This window comes from Aplidium turbinatum, chromosome 7 (genome assembly GCF_918807975.1).
Source record: "Aplidium turbinatum chromosome 7, kaAplTurb1.1, whole genome shotgun sequence".
NCBI classification, from domain to species: Eukaryota; Metazoa; Chordata; class Ascidiacea; order Aplousobranchia; family Polyclinidae; genus Aplidium; species Aplidium turbinatum.
This window is the reverse complement of record NC_137478.1, coordinates 2,825,164-2,847,215: the sequence shown is the minus strand read 5'-3', so window position 1 is coordinate 2,847,215 and position 22,052 is coordinate 2,825,164. Positions and strand designations below refer to the sequence as shown.

The following is a 22,052-nucleotide window of genomic DNA, read 5'->3' as shown; positions in this document are numbered from 1 at the left end:
GTGGCAGGAATTAGTGGTGCGATACTGAGATGGCCACTCACATGACCGAAACACATTTTGGATAAAGCAACTGCTTAAACTCACTTCAAGTGTTAACAGTGGGCTTATAAGTAGGTTATTTAAAAATCCTTTTTAAATGTTGCACCGTATTTCCTCTTGACATGTGTTATTTCACTCTCTTTTCATAAATTAATCCAGTCCCAAAATCTACTAAAAAGTAAGAAGTTCGCGGTTTTCCCTAGAAGCAAACAAGCAACGGATAAGAGTTAACCATAGACAATAAGACATTGTCTAATGTCTATGGTTAAACAAAAATCACCTTTCTACCAAAATTGGATTAGAGTTTCACCAACAAAGCAGGCCGTCATAGAACAACCTACCTGGCATAGCGGCCCCTATTTCCCTGAACATTTGCTCAGGATGCTCTCTTCCTTCGACCATGTCCTCACTACCTGGTGACTCTGCAATGGTTTGGTCAAATCATGTAAAAGGTTCGTTTCAGTCATCCAACACCTGTCTGCGGGCGTTGAATCAAATAAAAAAAGGCCTATTTTCCTGACTAGTAGTTCTCATTAGGTTTACACAGTCCTTATTAGTCAATGTTACTACGTCTTAAATTTCTAGGTGGACGCCCCCCGTGCCTCTGACCAGGAAGTCGCCCACATGATCACTGAGTGTTCAATTCCACGCCTTCAATATAGTTACCCCATATGGTTTGCCCGTATAGAATCTCAAAATTTAGAAGGCCGCCACGTTGAAGTATAAAGTTTTGAATCTCAACTCGTTGAAAAACCAAACAGAAAAGTATCTCAAACAGAATGTAAATAAATATCTCCAAAAGAACATAACCATAAATAAAGATGCGAAACAATCAGTCTGTACCTCCGGTCGCAACGCTGTCCTCAGAATACACCGTATAATCGCTCGTTTGCGATAGCGATCGCGTCGACAGGGACTTCCCCACACTCGGAGGTGACGCACGTGATGACGCAATCTTCACAAACGGTTTTGCAAGGAACTTCGACTTTCGGCCTGTGAGAGAAATGGCTTTACTCTAACAAATCCATTCATTGACAATTTAAGAAATTGATGAAACTGTGATCAACAACTGAACCAAACCTAAGCCTATACGTCTATTATTAAAATGAGTCTCATGGTTCCACAGTGATCCACGCCTTTCAATGGAGAAAACGTTAATGAAATGGAACTCTCCTTGTAGGTGTCATGGCTGATGCATCCGTCAATGTACAGTGCATTGATGGTAGAGTTGTGAGTATGGGGCGTTTCGGCAAAGTTTATAGGAATATGTGGTGCTTGGTTGAAAATTATGCAAAAACTAAATCTGGAAACTTCTCTGAGCCGTTTCAAAGTATTGTGCCACTTAGATAGATCTTCCAGTTCGCCTTCCCTTATCACATGGCACAAGAACTTCATTCTGCAGATGCAGATATGTAATGTTAACAGCAAAGGATAAATAAAATTCGCTTCAAAATAGGAAAGCGATGCCATACTTCCGTCTAAATTAATTGAATTCCTAACAAGGACTGGTACAAAGAATCTACCTGCTGTGGGACGGACAGACATAGGCCGCTTCGATGCCAGATAGCCAGACAGCTGGGACGCCTTCTGAGGGGAGATCTTAATGAACGAACTGTTCTTATTGGCGGAGCTGTTTGCTGCGTCACCAAGTTCGTTTTTAGGAGACTTGTCCGTATAGCCGCGGATCAGTGACGTAGCCATAGTGGGTAGGTCGGTGCTGGAACGGTAAAGATCCATATTGTTAAGAGTTCTCGTTTAAGGGGAACTTTTGCAAATAACTCATCTTGACCTAAGAAAACAGAGTCTGACTGAAGTTAGCAATTAAAAACAGCCAAGTACACCTTGAAGCTTCACGAACAAGTTTAAGACAGGCACACAAACCTGTCGCCTGTTTGGTCCAGCGACGAAGCTTGCTTTGAGTGGAGAGCTTCGTTGCTATAATGCTGGAACGATGTGTTGGCCAGTCGTAGCCTGGTGACACAATCGAAACATAATATCAAACAAATTTATACAAATGCGAGTCAGTTTAATCATAACTAAAAATCGACATCAATCTGCTAAATCACTTTCAGTTAAACTAAATAAGATTTGAACAAGCTGAACTGAAGATGATCTAGCAGATCGAAGTCGAATTTTAACTGTTGAAGATTGAACTGACTCGCGTAAAAATAATGTGGTTTGCAGTATAAGACTAAGACATGTGACCGAATCAATGATGTACGAACATATTTAAGTATTTATACGCTTTTCACGAATATTGTTTTGCGTCCATTGTCCCTTAACCCAAGATTGCCTATCCTGTAGTGGGAGAGCCAGCAGAGCACTGTTACTCAGTTTCGGCTTCATTTTCTAAGTTACGTTCGACCTTAAGAGATTGTTAAGACAGCTTGTCACCATCCCGCAATTGACCCACCTGTCCAGCTGCTGGTCGAGAAGAAGCAGCTTAAGTTCTTGGTCATGAAGGATTTTCGTCTGGTTCGATATCGCGCGTCGTACAGTGTTGCGCTCTTCGATCTGGACAGGAAAACGATCAAGAACAATCAGTATTTGTACAAATCTATTCTAAAGTTATTGTTTAGCAATTGCTACAACTGGGAGTCGAACATTTACTTTCAACATGAAAAATTAAGTTTTCTCGATAAAGTTAAAAAAGACTTTGATTTTCACCAAGATCCTTCTTTTTGACTGGCGCAGCGTTGACGACTTCTGCTTCTCCATAAAACCGTTCCATTGGTCGTTCAGCGCAGTGTCAACTTCTTTTATACTGTCCCGGATGTACTGATACCACCCGCGAACTTCCTGCAAGATTTGTTACGTCACAACTGAATCACTGGACCGAAACGGATATTGCCAGCTGCAATACACGATGCAACGGCACATAAACCTAGCGAGGTGCGAAGACCTATAACCAGACATTAAAATCCGTCATTTTTACATTGATTCAACGTTGAATCGATGTAACGACGCTGAATCAATGAAAAAAAAAGTGCTTGTTTGACGAAATTAGTCTGGTCGGTAAAATCGTTTAAAGTTTCGATATTGCGAGAACAATGTTCATTGCGCTTGCCAGAATACTGGTGCGGCGTTCGAAGGGTCATCGGTTCGACGCCTCCCGAGAGAGCATGTGGCACTGCGTTGTTGACTCTTTTGTAAGACATTTAAAGCTTGAAAGCAGACATGAAGATTGGCTTCGTTGCTTTCTCAATCAATCATCACCACCCAGACATTAGACCGGGTGTGACGAAAAAAAGTTTTTTCTGTAGCTCTCATCACTATTACAATAGGCAAGACAATATGCAGACGCAGCGTTCCCAACTGACCTTCATTCGTCTCTGATCGGACATATCCAACGGTTTCGCATGCAGAGCATCCCGGTAGGCGGGGTTCTCCACCCGCTTACGTTGCGTTTCGGCGTTCTGTAGCGCTGCGAACGCCTCCAGGGACAAGGTACGAACCGACTGGATCTCCTCGTGTTGCTCTTGGCTGGTTCGGGTTATCTCTTGTTGGAAATGAGACAACGAATCCACATTCTGTTCGAAAAGAAAAAAGAGTTGATTGGTGGTAGAAAACTTGAAAATTGAGAGTAGATGCTCAGCTCATCTTCAACTCAAAAGTTTGTGACATCAATCGCCATCCATCAAAACCATAGTTAAATATAAGACTGTTGCTATATTTACACCATTTAGTGTAAATATAGCCGTAATAGCGTTGCCAGATAAGGAATTCTGCCCTAATTTGAGAAAAGTTAATCCTAACTCTGGCAACACCTGTCACAAGCAAACATGGCAACAAGTGTGTCAAAATAGCAACTTCGTATTTACAAACCTGTTGGAGATTAATTTTGTCCTCTTGAGAACCAAGCAGCGCCACTTCTTGGTCACTTTGAGCAGATTCTTCAATGAAATCCGATAATTCCCTCTCGAAGTCCATGACTTCGCTGATCAATCCATCCATGATGCTGCTGGTCACTGAATCTTGAGACGACAGAGGTTTGTCTGCGCAAGTATCGTACAACCTCATGAGTGGACTGATATTGAATGTGAAAGTGGACAAAAATAGCAAAGTGTATTTAGGCAAACTGATCTGTCCTCACAAACATCCAACACAACGATACTAGATGCGAATGAAAGGAAAAGACTGAGTAGCTATGTCATACCAACAACTGGTATAAAAACACACGGTTTGACAGAATAGGTAAAAAAGGAAAAAGCTTTCACTCGGCAGTGGTCTACCACTGACTGAAAACCATGATGAACACCGAGTAGCCTAAACTGTATCGGACCTGCTTGTCTTGCCTGGCATTGCTAACTATACAGCAGCTGCTGCACTACCTCAGCTGATCAACGCTAAGGACGGCATTGGTCCACGAATGACCTAACCAGTAGGCGTGGACTAAATTCACATTAAAATCCCACTCAGTCGTGAACGCTACAAACCTCCGCACTGATTGTGGCACAACGTGTTGGGAACCTCCAACCATGTGCTACATCACAATCAATGACTTCACAAGCGCCACTCGCTTCTGGCAATCAAATCAACATTTGCGTTGTGGTTTCGTTGCTAAATGCAAAAATTTCAGCCAAATGGTTTGATCAAAAGTCAAACAATTCAACATTTTAACGTCAATTCAAAAGCAACTCGTGTGGCATGCCGCATTTTGCTTCAGCACCCGGTGGGTTGTAAGACATGTTGTTGCGCTTTGCTCACAAAATACGTTGTTTGTTTCATTAGTTACTTAAATAACAATGTTATGATTTGATTTATGGACCTCGTTCTACAACTGCTAAGGTCTTTTAGCGACAGGGCTCATTTTTATATCAGGTTTACGATGTTATCACATTATTACCCGACTTATCCTCACTGCGTTATGCAAGAAAAAACACAATCGGTACCGTGTTTAAAGTCTTCAATAAACCACCGGGCATCAGCTGGTTAGTTACTTTTTATAGTCACCTTCCCTATTGGGTTCATCCCAAGCATCATTCACACTTAAGCCAACCGTTAAATACAACGCGGTTGAAAGTTAAAATATTCGAAGACTACAAAATGCATCACTCAGGAAACAAATACCGTCCTTTTACATTGATTCAACATCTGTAGGCATTTATTCAGTGCAAAAATTGCTCGCTCAAAAAAGAAAGATAAAAAAGCAGGAAAATAACTTAGGCCAATGCTCAGCAAGGTTAAAGATATGACAACTTATGTCTTTCATGAAGATCATTGAAAATTCAAAAGCTCGGCTATCAACTCTCCAGTCTAAAACCACGTATAAGATTATCGAGAAAGTTATAAACCATGAGAAGTTGTACCTTGACTTTTCTTGGTCATTCGACGTTTGAGGTTGTCACCTGCTGGCCTTGCTTCTTTGTCTTGCGCTAAATTTTATAAAATATTGATATAAATCACTTGAATATGATTGGTTGATCACCCATATACCCATATAAGATAGCAAAGGAGATGGCAACAGAACCACACAGCATTACACAAAAAAAAAACTGAATAACTCTCGTCAGCCACTCAAGATATGTCATGCTCCCAAGGTTCACAACATTTGTATCATCTTCTAAAAACGTACCACATCAAAATACAAGACATAAACCAAGCATTATTTTAGCAAGGTTTATAATGGTTATAATGTGCATATGTAATAAATTTCTCAGGGCAAAACGACTGGACGGATTACATCATACATATGCCCTGAGAAATTTATTACATATGCACATTATACACAAAAAGCTGTGTTAATTACGGTGTGTGTTCCCGCAGATGTTTAGGTGCTTCTCATCCTGACAGCAAATCAGCCGTTTTTATATTGATTCAATGGCTGCAGACGTTGAAGCAAAAATAGCTGATTTGACGTCTCGGCAGTCTGTTAACAAAACGCATTTCCTAATCCCCCAAACAAAACACGTGACCTACATTGTCCTGTTTTGACTGAGCTGGTGGACCGGCTACCAGTGGATGACTGGTGCTTTGGGGGAGGTTCAAACTCCGGACGGCTGTACGTCTGCCCGCGTGGGCCCCCGACGGCTGGCAGTGGTGACGCACTAAAATAATAAGGTCAACAAAATTGTTGATGTCAGTTGAAATGTTTGCATATACTCAATGAATACATCAATGCAGCTTTGTTATAAAATGGAAATTCTTAGTTTTGCTTGTGTACGGTATAAGAGTAAAAAATAATTAATGTTGCTCCTGCTAGGAAACATCAATGCGACCTCAGCCCTTGAAATGTTTAGCAAACAATTGAGGACGATTGTTCACCAAGCATCCAATAGACAGCAAAGTTATGACAATATCTTGTGACAGTTCAGTTTAGGCGCACCAGAAGCGCCTACAGCTCCTTGCTGCAACACCCACCGAATATCCTTGGCCGATGATATGCTGAAAGTCTTCTCCAGGGGTTTTGTGAAAGAATTTGCGTCTTGTACTGGCAATGAGACAGTCTGAGGGGCAGGCACGTTTTCTTTTTGTTTCTGTAAAATTTATTCATTTCTGTCAATTCATGAAGTTCGCTTTTAAGTGTTGCTGAGTCGCAGTCGCGCGAGGACTGATCATGCCTTATACTAGAACTCGCTCTCAAATTGTGATCTCATTATACAAAATGTCACACTTGATCATCTGTCAGGACACGATCGGTGACACGAGAAAATCTTCACCTGCAGCGCGAGACCGTTGCTGCTGGCGGGAGGAGCTGGTGTCCCTGTGCTAGGGAATGCGAGAGACTTGGAAGCGAATTTAATGGTGGAATCCAACTCAGTGGATGGCGGAGGGAGGAAAGCTCCTGCCCTTCCTTGCAAAGGAGTCATTGATAACTGGAAATAGAAAATTGTTTGTGTTAAAACATACCAGTAGAATTATAAATACAAATTTCTGGTGGATTACTTGTATATCAGTGCATCTGGTAGTCCATAGAAGCTTCCACCATGAAGCAGATGTAGGTTATTCCACTTACTTGAAGATTTTCCGCTGTCTGAGGTTCACGAGGTTGTTTAGGAGTGCTGGTGGTGACCAACATGGAAGGCTTGCTGGTTAGTTTCGGCTTGCCGGCAATGGATGGGAGGCTCCTGATGTTGTCTGTGCTACCCAACTGGAACAACAAAGTCTTTTTTATATTGATTCAACGTCTGCAGATAGATACTCGATAATAACATGTATCAAGCAAATCAGATTGCTAGCGAAAAGTTTCATAACTTGTTTTGCCATATCATTGCCATAAAATTCTTGCTCAAACAGAACTTTAACATGTCAGTGGCAAACATCTGCATTGGTAGCATTACAAATGTTGATTGTAGCCACGTTGTTAGAGAATAGAGACCTTATTGACAACAGTCGCTCTTTCTCCATCGGAGGTCAGCTGCTTTGGCTGGATGGTGAGGCTGGGATACTCGTCGGTGGATTGGAGGTTGATCATGTGGAAGAGACTGAGGTTCCCGTCACAAGACAGCATCGCGAAGACAGGCATGGCGCCGCACTCTCGGGTGTCATCTAACGGATGTAAAGGAGGAATTAGCAAACAAAACCAAAAGGACCCGTTCTGTTCAGCATGGGCCGATAGATCACATTTTGAAAACGAGACAATTCCACGGTGTTAACTTTCTTAGGGTCGAATGCAGAAAGGTAGCTCAAAACTAGTTTTAAGCAAGCCGGGCTTAGATAGTGGCTTGAGCCGAGTTTTGCGCTGCAGAAACTATTCTTACTTTAAGCCAAGCTTAAAACTCGTTTCATTCCAGGTTTTGAGCCACCAATTTAAGTCGCCAAAAAAGGCGACTTAACAGCGGCGGATCTTGACTTAAGCATTTTTGCAAACTGGATTTTAAAGGATTGTGGTGAAGTTGTGTAATTAGTCCATCGTGCAGGGCACTTTTTGAAGCTTGCTAAAATGTGCTTGTGCATTCTCCGTAGAACACTGTAGGTCTTTCTGGAAATGCTGAAGCTTACTAGCAGCATTTCATACGACCAGGTTAAATACGGCAATAATAATAATAACAATATTTATATAGCGCCACATTCACAGTCAAACTATGCTCCTGGGCGCTGCACATGACAATGGTGATAATTAATACGGTACATTCAGTCATAATGTTCATTGAAATAGAACGTTTTCAAGCGAGCTTTGAATTCATTTAAATTTTCAGCTTCTTTCACACAAATAGGCAAACAGTTCCAGCAACTGGCAGCAACAACTGGGAAGGTACGATTTCCATATTGTGTCTTACATGAAGGGTTGCACAGAGCAATTGATGTTGAGAACGCAAAGTTCTGGCAGGTTTATAATGAACAAGCAAAGTGTCCAGATAGTTCGGAGCAAAACCATGGAAAACTTTATAAATTAATAGATATATTTTTAAAGAGAAAATTCTGACCAGATTTATTTGAGTTACAGGTGGAATGTCCCTATTTAGCCCCTTGACAAACCTCCAGATATTTTTGATTCACTGCTATTTTTCAGTTACAAAGTTGTTAAAAAACGACTGCTACTTGCAGGGGCGCCGGAACGAGTTTTCAATGGGAGGGGGGGGCAGAATTAAGAAAAAAGGGCACTTTTGTTGCTGAAAGGCCCATTTTTTTTTTATAGTTTTAAAACAACGTATAGCGATAATGCTCATCTTTCAGCTCATTATCGAGTAATGATACAAGTGTCAGGTATACAAAGAACAATGGAACGGAAGGGCATCATGCTATGTTATAATGATGTAACCTACAGTGATACAGACTTTTGTGTCGTGAATATTATTATGTTGAGGCAAAAAGAAAAGATTATAATTAGGCTGAAAGGAAATAGCAGAAATTGCTATTGTTGTCTACTACATGCTTGCTAGTTGCTGTCAACATGCTTTGTCTTACAACAGGCTACTAACTTGCTACCACCAACTGGAAACTGCGTTTCAAATTCAATTGTGATGTAACAAAAGGTATTATGATGTCATTAATAAAGCATCCCTAATTACACGAACAACTTCTAAACTTACAATTACTTTATTTGTCGGGTAGGTTTCAAAAATCACCATCGCAAGTCGAGTGACGTCACACTTTGCGTCAAAAACGTGGCTTAAAATCAGTTTTATTATGAAGCGCAGCTCAAAGAGTGGCTTGGCCAAGCGACCTTGCAAATTAGTTTCTGCATCGCGCTCAAGTTTTAAACCGAGCTTGACTAAAACTCCGCTTGCCTGAGAAGAGCTTGGCGTTAAGCTAGGCTTATTTTGAGCTACCTTTCTGCATTCGACCCTTAGAGTTTCAAACAAATTAACAGCAACTGGCGCAATGTGGCTGCAGTTGACAAATTTGTGTAAGTGTAGTGGACAAATCTGGTGTTTTCAAACAAATCAACTCGTGTAGTTTAGAGTCATCAGCCCACCTAAGGGACAAAACAGGAGTTCAAAGGATCATGCTGCCTAGAGGAGCCTGGCTTTCTGCTAGTTCCAGGCTCAGCTTAAATAACTTTTCAAAAACAATGGTTCACTGTTGCTTCCTGATCATCTATTGTAACTTTTGGACCTTTATTTCATTTTTTTTGTTCATGTTCGTATTGGGCTTACCGACAATGATGCGGTCCTGGGCGGTGTAGAGAACAGCGCAGCCTAGAGGTGACGGTTCCTCCTTGCCTTCCTCCATGGGGAGTTGGGCCCGACACGAATCATCAAGGTTCCAGATCTCCCAAACATCCTTCCAACAAATCAACACCATCAGTCACTGCCCACTACCTCCTGGGCATCACAATATGAGACAGGTGCCATATTCAACGCTATTTAACCGATCAAATGACTGAACCTACCCAGTAATCTTATGTCAACCACCAAAAAAGCAAATCGACCGTTTTTACATTGAATCATGTAAAAAACGGTTGATTTGTTCCAGGCAATGCTTCAAAAAGCAAAATGTTTCCAATAAGTAAATGATGACAGATGTGTTGACATGCTCAGTAACAAACGCGCATAGACATAACATAAACAATTATGCTGCTTAAATTTCTGGAGTAAAACCAAGCAAGGATTGAAAAATGCTTACCAAACTTAAACACAAGCAACACAATCATGCACACAGTACAACGATAGATATAACCATAGGCGTCGATTTTTTCTTAGAAAAGAGGAATTCTGGGTGGACGAGAGTTTTCAAACAGATTTCATTGAATGTGTTTTGTATATATACTGTATGTTTGCAAATTCGCAATGGTTCAGTCTTCGAAATTATCATATTTTTACTTCGGCAAAAACGTTGCCGAGGCCAAACGGAAAAAGTTGAAATTGCCTCGGCAATTGCTGTGAACACTTAGTAGGAAGAGATTGTACTAAAACATGTAAAACGAGAAGCGAAAAATATACTATAGTCATCACGAACGCATTGTTTGATTTGTTATGATGTAATAATACCAAAAGTAGTGATGAAGCGAGCAACGCGATACGCACGCTGTTACGGTGATTCACGTTATAACTCATTGGGGGGGAAAGTTAATTTTGGGTTGATTCAACGTTCGAGTCAGCACAAATCGATTTAATTTTCCCGGCGGGTTATATTGCGTAACAACAATGCTCAATAAGAAATTTACGTTTGTTTTACATTAATTCGACATCTAGCGACGTTGAATTATCATAAAATAACGTTAATTGCTCAACCAGGTACAGGTAACATATCAAGAGCTCCCTGCGAGAAGATTTCCTCGATTTACGTAAGCTTATAAGCCAACATAATTTCGGCACAATTGGGACACTGCGAGCAGCACAAAGTCTGTGTGATGAACTAGTCAGAATCGGTATCATCAGATGCTGTATCAGCTGGACGAGATAACGGAAAGCGAGGCGCAACAAGGAGTAAATGCTTACAATAATTTGACGTCTACTGGAGTTAAATCAATGCAAATAGGGTGATATTTCTATAAAAGATTCTCCCAGCTGGGCACGTGTCTAAGCGCCGGCGAAGTAGGAAGTAACTCAAATAAAACATCCAGCAATAGGAATATTGAATCAACATCCCAGTCTGGTGTAGTTTAAGAAAATTAGTTTTTTCTTGTAATCTTGTGGTCCTTACAATCACCTCGGCAATTGCCGACGGTAATTTCGAAGAGTGTGGTTAGTCTTTCTCACAAAGACTGCGTTTAGCGTCGCTGCAGCAATTAAGCTTTAATAGGTTGGATGTTTTCTTTCTTGCACCTTGCGATCTTATGAGCGCTGCTAAACTAAACAAACTTCTTTTATGTTTTCCTTTGCGACCTAAAAAGCGCGTGACTCGTGACCTGTTATCTTTAAAGTGGCGCCTTCGGATTTGCCGCATTTTGATTTGTAATAGCGATTGTTTTAGTACTACCGTACGTCTTTAGTTTATATCGGTTATTTTATTGTCATGTTCATTATGATGTCATATTTACATTCCCTTACGCTGATCGGGAACTCAAGTTTGATTGTGACGTAACGAAAGTGAGACCATTCGGAGAAAAGATCAAACGTGGCTTTCTCTCACCAGGAATTGCCAGCTGTGGCAGTTGCCGTAACAACAACAGTGCAGTGAGTATCCCTTTTTCCACGCAGCGTTGTTGCGGAATTGCTTTGTTCTGTCGGAGACTTAGCGAGAGACATAGCGTAAAACAAGAAGTTGCGCTGCAGTTGGTTGGATAATCCAGCGTTTAACAAAAACGGAAATAATTGTAACGAACACTTCATAAGTGTCATGAAAACAGGGTGGGCGAAACATATTTTGCCCACCCTATTTCGACGCCTATGGATATAACTACACAGGCCGCAACAGTTTAAATACAATTCCCGTATCATTTGTAGTATGATAGAAACAAGAGCAATTGCGCTAGCCTAAAAGCACCCTGACTAAAACCACAATATAAAAAGTATCATAGCTATTGATTCGCATGACCAGAACAGTTATTTCAACTACTAAAAGGACACTACTGATATACGCCTACACGGTTCTATTATAGATAAAAGAGGAAGGTACCGTTTTTCTGTCCTTTCCTATCACCGCAGTTTCCGACCCGTGAGCGGAAGCGAGGACGAACATGTTCCAACCATCGATGTATGACGTCATAAAGTGTGGAGGACGAGTGTTAGGTTCTCCTGTGAATGCGGTGGATACAAAAGTTAGAGGGAAAACTACTTGCAATCTCAATTTTTCATGCTGTGGTGATTAACACTAAACCTCAACTTTCAGAATCAGGCTACATCAAAGTGAAGCCACTGGCCACTGCTCAAGGAAAATTTTATTTAAAATTATGCCAAAAAACTTCTTTGCAAGAAAAATAGATTGAGAATGTGAAAGGTATCCGAAAGATACCGATAAAAATTTCTTCGACAGCAAACATAAAAAAAAACAGGCAAACTCTCTATTATCAAATAAGCGGCAATGGGAGGTGATACTTCTACATCAAGATAAATAGGATAGTAGAGAGTAGGGGTGTTCAATTTCGATTATTTGAATATTCGAAAATCGAAATTCAATTTATTTTCGATTTCCGAATTTCGATTTCGAATATCACAAATATTCACCAAACTGCAAAATGTGATTTTATTCAAAGAAACGACATGAAAATTCACTAGAAAACGCGAACAAAAGCCATGAAAATTTGCGAAAAAAAATAACACAAAATAACGTCTACAGCTCCAGGCCCACGTTGGTGTTTATGAACACAAGCTGAACGACATGGTCACCCGTCAGTCGGGATCTCAGCTTCGTGACGGTCAGGCCAGCTTTTGAAAACGATCGCTCTGCTGGAGCCGAGGTCGTTGGGATCCCAAACACTTCAAGTTCATTTTCACTGCCTTCAAGCGATTCACTGCCGCGACATTTCACTGCAGAGTGCAGAGGTTTCGACTCTAAAGCGACGTTGAGTATGTTTGCAAGCGCATAAAGCTAAACGCACGCTCCGTCTACGTAGCAAATTGTGTTGTTTTTGGGTGCATTCAACATCTGATTACATTGAACCGACACAAAATGGTAGAATTTTGCTACGTCTCAGGCAGCAAAATCAGTCATTATTACATTGATTCAACGTCTGCAGACAAGCCAGACATTATATCAATGTAAAAATGACAGATTTTGTTGTCTGGTGTTGGATTCTAGCATCGCAATTTGCAACTCGTTCTAGTGATTATTTCTCGCGAAGCTGTTGCGGTTTGCATTCAAAAAGTGTTTTCCTGCTGCCGATCGCTAGTTCATCTATTGTTTTATGTATCAATACAGCATAAAAAGTTGCCCCTTCACAGTAGCCAGAGGGGACCTCGCCCTCCTGAAAAAAATTTCGTCCCTCCTTGGCAAAATCTCAACATTCTCTAGCAACAGCTACAATAATAATGATTTTGCCCATATAAATTTTTTCGGCCCCCCTAAAAAAGTTGCCCCCCCCTTGCTCTGCGGTATGGCTACCCCTTGCTCTGCGGTCTGGCTACGGCCCTGCTCCCACGGCTTAGGCGCCTATGGATTCGGTAAAAATGGATAAAACTGCGACAAAGCTCAGCCTACACTTTCTGCTATTGCACAACCTAGCTATCTTCATTCTTGAGAGAAATTTGTGAAATTTGGCATTAAAAATGCCAACCTGGCATCCCTGGTGCAGGACGGACTGGCCGTTGGACCCGCGAGAGCGTGTGATAGTCACGTGATCGACGATGCGCATGCGTCGAAGTCTTTTTTCGCTTGCAAAATGCGACAAGACAGATTTCGCGCCACTCGCGTTACTTTCAACCGCGTTCAGCCGAAAAGGTGGCTATAATTTCGAATATGTCCGATACAAAAAACGATTTCGAATATCACCATAATCGAAATCGAATCGAAAATCGAAATTGAACACCCCTAGTAGAGAGCAGACAATTCATTGCTGGATACTGCAGCCAGTGTCGGTTGCGGTACTTTGCAACCTGTATGCTACTTATTGCTACATGTTACCTACCGCACCCTGTCAGAAAATCAGTCATTTTTAACGTTGATTCAACGTCTGCATACGTTGAATCAATGTAAAAAAAAGGCTTATTTGCTGTCTGGGATACTTCTTCCCGTTTCTATACCGTAACAGGGATCTTCATAATTCCTCCAGGATGGAGACTTCATGACCTCTTTAGCAGGAGGCAGGTTAACCACAAACAAGCTGGGTTGGGAGTCTCCCTCGTCTCCGTTGGGAACGTAACTGAATGCAACTTGCAGAGTGGAAAGCCATAGCACGTCAGCGACCTTAACCTTCATCTCGACAGCGTCATAGACAGGAACGGTCCGACGTATTTCTAGTGCCTGGTGTGGGAAATTTAAAACGAATTCTAAGTTAAATGTATAGCACTGAAGATTACAGCACACTTTATATTATTGGTAAATATCGTAAAATCAAACAGAAACTAGGCACTGCGGAAGCACAACGCAAGAATGTGAGCACGCATACTCATTCAAGGCGTGAATGAGTGAACAACCATTGAAACAAAAGTCACTAGCAAGTTCAATGCTTGAGCTATTGAGTTTTAAGACAATCACAGTTTAAAACGCACAGGCGTATATTGCTGCATGGAGCCGTCTTCCTTGCCGACCATAATTTGCTTCCCTCTGGGGCTCCAACAAACTAGAAAACAATAAAATTAACTTCAGTCTTGTCTATTTGCATTGTTGAATTCCAAATAAATATTGATTACAAAAATTAACTTAATTCTTAAATATTGCTATTACTTGTTCCTAATAAAACAAAGTAAGAAATAGTTTTCAACATCGACATAATCTTGACAATCAAACAAATCAAAGATTCTGACTAACCTGAACAAGCGCCAAACTCTGCAGGCTTTCTTCCAACCTCTTGGACACTATCGGCTGCCGACAGCATGTGCAAAGAGCCTGATGACACACAACTGCAAAGAAAAACTTACATTGAGATCAGTTTTAAAACCTGATGATATTTCATGAAAACTGTGTCTCATAAGGAAATAGTGTCAATTCGTCTAGGCTAAGATCTCATCTACAAGCTGTAAGAATAATTTCACAATGAAATGACTTGAATAAACTGATATTTTTGGACAGTTGTTCAACTTAATCTAAAACCACTTTAGAAATGTACATTGCCAGATAACGTGTAGATTCCAAAGAAGGATTCCAATGTAGAGACACAACTGCGTCTGTTGAGGCCTTGCTGAGTGGCATGACGGAGAATGGGGTCTTGGTGGGCTTTGCCTGGAACAAAAATATATGGATTGAAGTTCGGTTTAAAACAGAGCTAGCTCACGATCATGCCACAGAGTGGTCAATCATGATGGGTAACAACGATAACCTCACATGTTGACTAATAGTGGTTACTTTTTAAACGTGAGAGCAAACAATTCACATTAAGACATGCGAAAGCGTTCATGAAACAAGGTTCAAATATCCTTTAAGCAGTAAATCATGAATTAAAGCAAAAGCGCAAATGCATCAACAATTTTAACTACCATACTTTAGTGTTCATATAACAAGTTGCCACTTGCTGAGTAACACGCAGAAACTCATGTATGGCCATGGAAGAATCCATGATGCTCGAGTATTCCAATCTACTGTAATTCTGTAAATTGGTTCTAGCTTGCTGGGATTAACTTTACTCAAAAACAATAAAGCATCATAGTGTAACAACAAACCTTGTTGATGAGGTTTCGTGTGTCAAAAAACAAAGTTTGAAGGCCTTTTTCACCAGAACAGCAAACAACTAAGGTGAGATTATCTGAACTGATGGCCAACCAATGTGGTGACGACCGTAGCGGTACATCAACTACTGATTCCGGAATCTTTTCTTTGTCTTTTGATGATGCAAACAATTCACTGTCATTGTAAACCTGCGATAATGAATCAGTATGGTTAAAAGTCACCTTTTTGACATAGGCTATCTAGCATCTCATGTTACCTTTACCTAAAAAAGAAACAGTTCTAATGTGGTGTGTGCTTACAACCTAAAGTTCATAAACACTGGCAAAACATTGAAAATTACATAAATCACTAGGCTACTTCTGACGCCAACACTCCTATACACCTTGATTAATGAATCTTAATTTCAAAATAGGTAGTCTTGCTACTAGATGGACCACATTGTAAAAATGAAATATCAAGAAGTTATTCATTCTAATTCAATTTTAAAATAGTAGCTAGTATTTAGTATACAGTAATAATGAAATCCTAAATTGACAGTGAGTACATAGGTTTATAATGGGGATGATGCATTTGCAATCAATCTGTGTTTCAAACCATGCATCTTTTGCAGTAACTATAACAACTACCTTCAAAATTTGTAAGCAGAATTGGGATAATCTTCATGACAATAAAAGTGCCACTGCCCATTATAATGCACTCAATCCAAAAAAATGTTTTGATTCAGACAAAGCAAAAAAACAATAGTTTGTCAAATTACATTATGGTACCTTAAAGCCAGTAGGATAGCCAGCAAACACCAGTCCATAAACATTGCCCACAGCAAGCAAATTGTTTCTTAAATGAATGATTGAGTCATTTTCAGCGGTTGTGACAAACTGGCGACTGAACTCACGAAATGCAAACTCTGTTGGCTGAAATAATATAGTACACAAATTTCTTTAGTCCACAACGATGCAAGCACACAAGATAAATAAATAAGTTATATATATCATTTTACTTTCACATTTTTAATTTCCAATTATTTATTATTTGCAAAGTAAGAGCCTATGAAAATTCTTTGCATACTTCATGTGATATGCTTAATATTTTTATAAAGACAATTTTTGCCGGCAGTTATTTAGGTGTCAAAAACATTGTTGTCATGTGCTATGCCATTTAAGATGTAAAATGTAGCATAGGCCTAAATGAAGTATATTATATTGTAAAACATCAAATATGTTTTTGAATACAAGACATACACATTTTACCAATCTGTACAGTGTACAATACATATTTATAACTTCTTTAATGCATATTTGCCAATTGACGTGACATATAAAAATAAACACTTTTACATAAGAACCATGACATACTATGGCTACTAATATACAATATAAAAGTTTAAATATACCGATATATTCCATGCTGTAATTTTGTAACCAAATTAGAATAAGCCAGTACAAACCTGTTTTTGGGTTTCTGGTGGAAATGTTTCGTCATCTTCATCAGCCATCAATACTTTAATTTTAAATTAGATAAAAAATAGACAAAGATAAACACTCAGTATAGCCTAGCATAGTAAGGACAGAAAAATAACTGATTAATTAGTGGAGAGCTGTCCAGATACAGCTATATATGACTTAAAATATTGTCCAATCTTTTGAAATATGTGGTCCGGTGATAGCACTCAATATATGTCAGCCTATGCTTCTATTTAAACCTTGCTAGACTACATTTGGTGAAACTCATATCGATATGATCTATCCAGCATTTAAAATATTCGTTCAAGTTGGAAAAGAGGTTACTCCGACTGGCTACATGTTGAAAAGTTTTCTTTCACTTATTTATGACAAGCCAGAGCAGGTTATGTATCACGGTTAATTTGAAGCAAAATGAGAATTAATGTTCAGCAGAAGACTTAGAAGCAGGGGAGCTGGTGTACACCCTGGGTTTTTTTTCGCTGAGACTTTTCGGTCATTTCTCCGAAATGACTTGAAAAAATTCGGTCATTTTTGGTCATATATAGTCATTTGACTAGGCTATATATTTTTTCGGACATTTTGACTGAATTGACTATATTTTTTTCGGACATTTGTCCTAAAAAATCGGTCAATGACCGATAAATGACCGAAAAAAAAAAGGGTGTACACTGTACAGTCTCCACCCTGGCCAAAAATATGTCACACATTGGAATCAATGTATAAGGTGAAACTACTTCACTTTTGCTTTGCTGTTCATACACTTCACCCTATATGTCTTGGCCGATTCCAATTTGAAGTATATTCATGTCAAAGCATTTATGACCAGAGCGAAGACTTGTACACCAACTTTGAAGCAGGGTTCAAAAGATTGACTGATTGCGACTGGATGCTGGATATCTGGACTGCACCGTACCTCAAAAGATCTATTGTCAGGATAGGGTTACCTAACTAATCCCTGAAAATATCAGTGCAATTCCGTAATCGTCGTGACAGCTACCGTAGTTAAGAATATGACGTCATGATACTTTGCTCATTGATAGTCGATATCAATGTGTAAAGTACAATGTTGTTTTTTCCTTGTTAACTGGACAGGGCCGTATTGCTGGTCTGATTTATTTTTAAACGTTTATGCTTTAAAAATATTCATAAATTTAAAAAAAAGGGCGGAACTGCTCCCTAAGAGGCTAACTTCTTTGCTAACTTGATGCATCTGAATGCTGTTCACTTAAAAAACAGCATTATTTCTCGCCCTTTTGCAGGGCACAATGCCATATTTCTTCTCTCTACCTTCAATCTACTACCAATTCAGAACATGAGTGTCCTTTTATGGTGTTGGTGAGACTATGTCGGCTCATTGCTATGAAAAAAGAATTGCAAAAACTGCACTTTTTTGGTTTGGAGCACACATGAATAAGCAGCCCCAAGGATCCAGCAGGACTGCAAGGTAACTGTCCGGTATGTCATGATACAGTGATAGAGTTGTGATGGAATGAAAAAGAAGAGGTTCTTTTATTTTGCATCATCAGCACATGTGAAAAAAAACAAAAAGCAATACAAGATTACAATGTGAGTTAGGTTGTTTGCTGATGATGATGCAGGCCTTAAAACTCGTGTTTTTTTCCGGCAGCCATTGTGGCCTACCGAGTGCTCCTTCTCGGCGGCCAAATCTGCGTGCTTGAAGGCCAAAATACAAATAACGATAGCACAAGTAAATAGAATTAAACTTGCAACAATGCCAAAATGATCACTTAGTGTTGTTGAAGTCTGGGCGACGTCCTGCTATAGAATCGTTGTACCACGCAATAACTGCTTTATCGGGATTGTAATCCGGTATTGCGGGACCATCTAACGACACTAAATTGTTTCAACTGCATACCACCTTTCATAAACCTGACCATGGCATTTATACCGTTATAATGTCACCATTTAGGGTGTGAAGTCACACAGCGGAAACATTTCTCAACTCTGAAGACACGTGTTCCCCTCGGATGTCAACTAACCTACCCAGACAACAAAATCTGTCATTTGTACATTGATTCTACGTTTGCAGTCGTTAAATCAGGGTAAAAATGACGAATTTTGTTGTCTGGGTAGTTCTCCTTTTTAACAACGATTCAATGTCGACAACATTGAATCTACATAAAAACGACAACATTGCCAGCCAATGTAAATGAGCACTTCGGATTAACACTTTGTTAAAATAAACGTCGGGAATTACAAACAAGACTCATAGCTGGAGATCGCAGCTGGATATTTTCCATACAATAGCAAATGTTCCCTCACAATACAACAGTGGTGATTATGATGCGCTGACCTAATTCTGCGTCACTCTTTGATACTAGATATTTTCGACAGTTAATCCACAATTATTCTATTGCAAAATTAAATAATTAGCTAGAAGAAATCTGCGGCCAAATTGGCCGACTGAGAAGGTAGCACCGGCGGTCATTCAAGCACTACTTAGCAGCCATGGCCGCCGGCTGCTTTAAGGCTTGTGATGGGAGTGGCAGAAGGACCGAACTGGTGATCAAGTCTGCCACACCCGTGTGGTGTCATACCTTATTTGACATGGAACGGTGTCGGAATTGAACGCAAATATATATTATATACAACATAAAAAAACAATATACATACGAACAAAATATTATATATACATAAGATCTTCCTCCTTGGCATTTTCTGTTTTTTATTCCAAGATTGTCTTTCATTCCATCAGTTTTGAGGTACCGCTAATCCGCTATGGCGCTATCCTATTTGATCTGATCTGGACATTGGAGGATTAGGAACAGTGCTTCCACTTCTGACAATTGATAAATCCTCTTCAATTTCCTTTTTTGTCCTGAAAAATCCCTTTTTTCTCAGTCGGAAATCTTTCAAAATTTCCTTCATAGGCGAGGTTATTTTTGACATTATTTGAGTTAAAAAAGGTGCTAATACAACTTTAAAGTTATTATAATCTCAGTTAAAGCTATTGTAATCTCGATTTTATTCAGTAGCACCGGTATGTCGAAGCAACGTTGTTTTATCAGAACAGTAGGCTGCACAAAAGCAGCCCATATTTTACAATAACATGGTTTACTTCCTTTGTTCGCTGTCCAGCCAAAAAACTGCTTATCAGTTAGTCGGTTCTGGGACATTTACCACCTGGTCCTGGACATCATTTACCAATTATGATACCACTCTCATCTTTCCTACCCGGACTCCTAACCTATCCCTAACAGCGAAAATGTACAGGTGGTAAATGCCCAGTTTCAACGAAATATCCATCCATTACCAATTTATTTTTGTGTTTAGTTTTCCTTGATGCGCTAAGCTGCTAACTTAACACTATTGGCTAGGCTATCTCTTTTTTCTCCTTGTCAGTAACGTCTTCACAACCATCTGAAACTGACGAAAAACTCAAGGATACTAGGCCTATTCATGATACTAACTCAGTCTGACTGTGTACAACTGTACACTAGGGTGGCTCTTATTTGGCAAAAAATGAAAAAAATTTGAATTTTGTGTGGGACACCCTTTTAAAAGGTGAGGTTGTCAGAAAAAATAACTCCTGCAAAAAATTTTTGAATTTGAAATTGATTTAGAGGTGGCCCTCCCCCCCTAAAGTTTTGCGCCCTCCTCCAAAATACCAAATCTGCATATCTCAAAAACTGCTTGAGCTAGAGATACGGTTTTTGTGTCAAAATATGCAGAAAGCATGATTTCCTATCTGCTTTCTGAACAGTGATTGCGTCTATCTTGAGTAGAAAAGCAGTTATTTAGAAAAAACCTGTTTTCAGTATTCTAGCACAAAACAGTGCTAAACAAGTATTGTGGCCCAAGCTATTTAATAAACAAAGTTCATAAACTAACCTGTAAAACTGGTAAATCAATAAACAAAATAAGTATTCCTAAACTTTGATGCATTCATGCATAGCTAAAATGCCCGTTTTTTATCACATTCCTTGGAGAAACTCCTGAGCGTGGAATCCGCTTTCAAGCTTCAGGTGCTATGCATCGCACTTGTTGGATGGCGAAGGCGATTTATGCAAAAAGCTTGGTCTGCATTTATGGTATCTGTCCGAAGAAATAGTTGGACTAGCCTTGGTTGATTCTCGATTGTCTGTGGAAAGTAAAAAGCTAATGGTGGCAACCATGTTAGATGAAACAGGAGAACGTCCACCAAGGAGACCAAGCATCAAAGTAGCTGCGTTTCTTAGCAATAAGGGTCTAGAACAGTATTGCACCTCTAATTCAAAATGGCTTCTTCGGCTGTTGGGTGAAGATGAAGTAATAATTATACTTTCAAAGGATCCTGTCATCCTGCTCATTGGACTGAAGATGGTGCATTTATTCAAGCTTTACACATGGCGAAGAGACTTTCAGTAGTGAATGACAGAGCAGAGAGAGGAGTTGCTCTAAGTCTAATCCAGGATTTTAACAAAATCTTAACTGAAGATGAGTACCAACTTCAGTTTCTTTTGCAAGTTGTTACTGAACACAGGAAACTGTTTCCAAATTCCAACAAGAACAATATTGTCGAATGTCGATTCTTCTTCATTTAAACCTTCTTTGTTACTCCAGGGGTCAAGGGCTCTGTCTTTTACCACTCTTGGGCAGTGGTGATGCCGTTTAGATGCTTGAGCAGGTGTCGAGCAGCAATCCTTTGATTCGTCCATTGATTCGTCGTCCAGTTCAAGCAGACCACGCACAGTCACACACCATTTGGCCCAGTACAGATGGTGTGATCTGTGGTTTGTTCCTCTTTGCCACACTCACAGATTGCGGAATGCGGATGGAGCCATCCCCCATTTGTGCATGTTGGAGCGGAATAGTCTGACTCCAGTACGTAGGCGGTTGAGATGCACCCAGGCCTTCCTTGGCAAATTATGCATTCCGGTTGGATGGGGGCTGGTGTCGGAGATACAACTTTAGAGTCTTGAGGAGTTCTTCTTCTACTCTGAGCTCCATTTGTTGTCCTCCCAG

General features: G+C 40.0%; 1 protein-coding gene across 1 annotated transcript in view; it reads right to left on the bottom strand.

Annotated features, from left to right (window-relative positions):
• LOC145774669 (nuclear pore complex protein Nup214-like) overlaps positions 1-17,176 on the bottom strand; it is a 28,757-nt gene extending 11,581 nt beyond the window's left edge. The window contains exons 1-23 of the mRNA XM_082585962.1: positions 17,072-17,176; positions 16,395-16,538; positions 15,621-15,815; positions 15,071-15,183; positions 14,773-14,864; positions 14,514-14,584; positions 14,046-14,265; positions 11,983-12,101; positions 9,579-9,705; positions 7,358-7,527; positions 6,995-7,129; positions 6,699-6,854; positions 6,400-6,515; positions 5,959-6,086; positions 5,349-5,414; positions 3,865-4,034; positions 3,360-3,569; positions 2,707-2,838; positions 2,453-2,553; positions 1,921-2,010; positions 1,563-1,756; positions 883-1,032; positions 381-461 (exon numbers count right to left, since the gene is read on the bottom strand). Coding sequence (XP_082442088.1) covers positions 381-461; positions 883-1,032; positions 1,563-1,756; positions 1,921-2,010; positions 2,453-2,553; positions 2,707-2,838; positions 3,360-3,569; positions 3,865-4,034; positions 5,349-5,414; positions 5,959-6,086; positions 6,400-6,515; positions 6,699-6,854; positions 6,995-7,129; positions 7,358-7,527; positions 9,579-9,705; positions 11,983-12,101; positions 14,046-14,265; positions 14,514-14,584; positions 14,773-14,864; positions 15,071-15,183; positions 15,621-15,815; positions 16,395-16,538; positions 17,072-17,119 — 3,028 coding nt within the window. The 5' untranslated portion in view covers positions 17,120-17,176. The remainder of the gene's footprint in view (positions 1-380; positions 462-882; positions 1,033-1,562; positions 1,757-1,920; positions 2,011-2,452; positions 2,554-2,706; positions 2,839-3,359; positions 3,570-3,864; positions 4,035-5,348; positions 5,415-5,958; positions 6,087-6,399; positions 6,516-6,698; positions 6,855-6,994; positions 7,130-7,357; positions 7,528-9,578; positions 9,706-11,982; positions 12,102-14,045; positions 14,266-14,513; positions 14,585-14,772; positions 14,865-15,070; positions 15,184-15,620; positions 15,816-16,394; positions 16,539-17,071) is intronic.
• Positions 17,177-22,052: the final 4,876 nt, after the last annotated feature.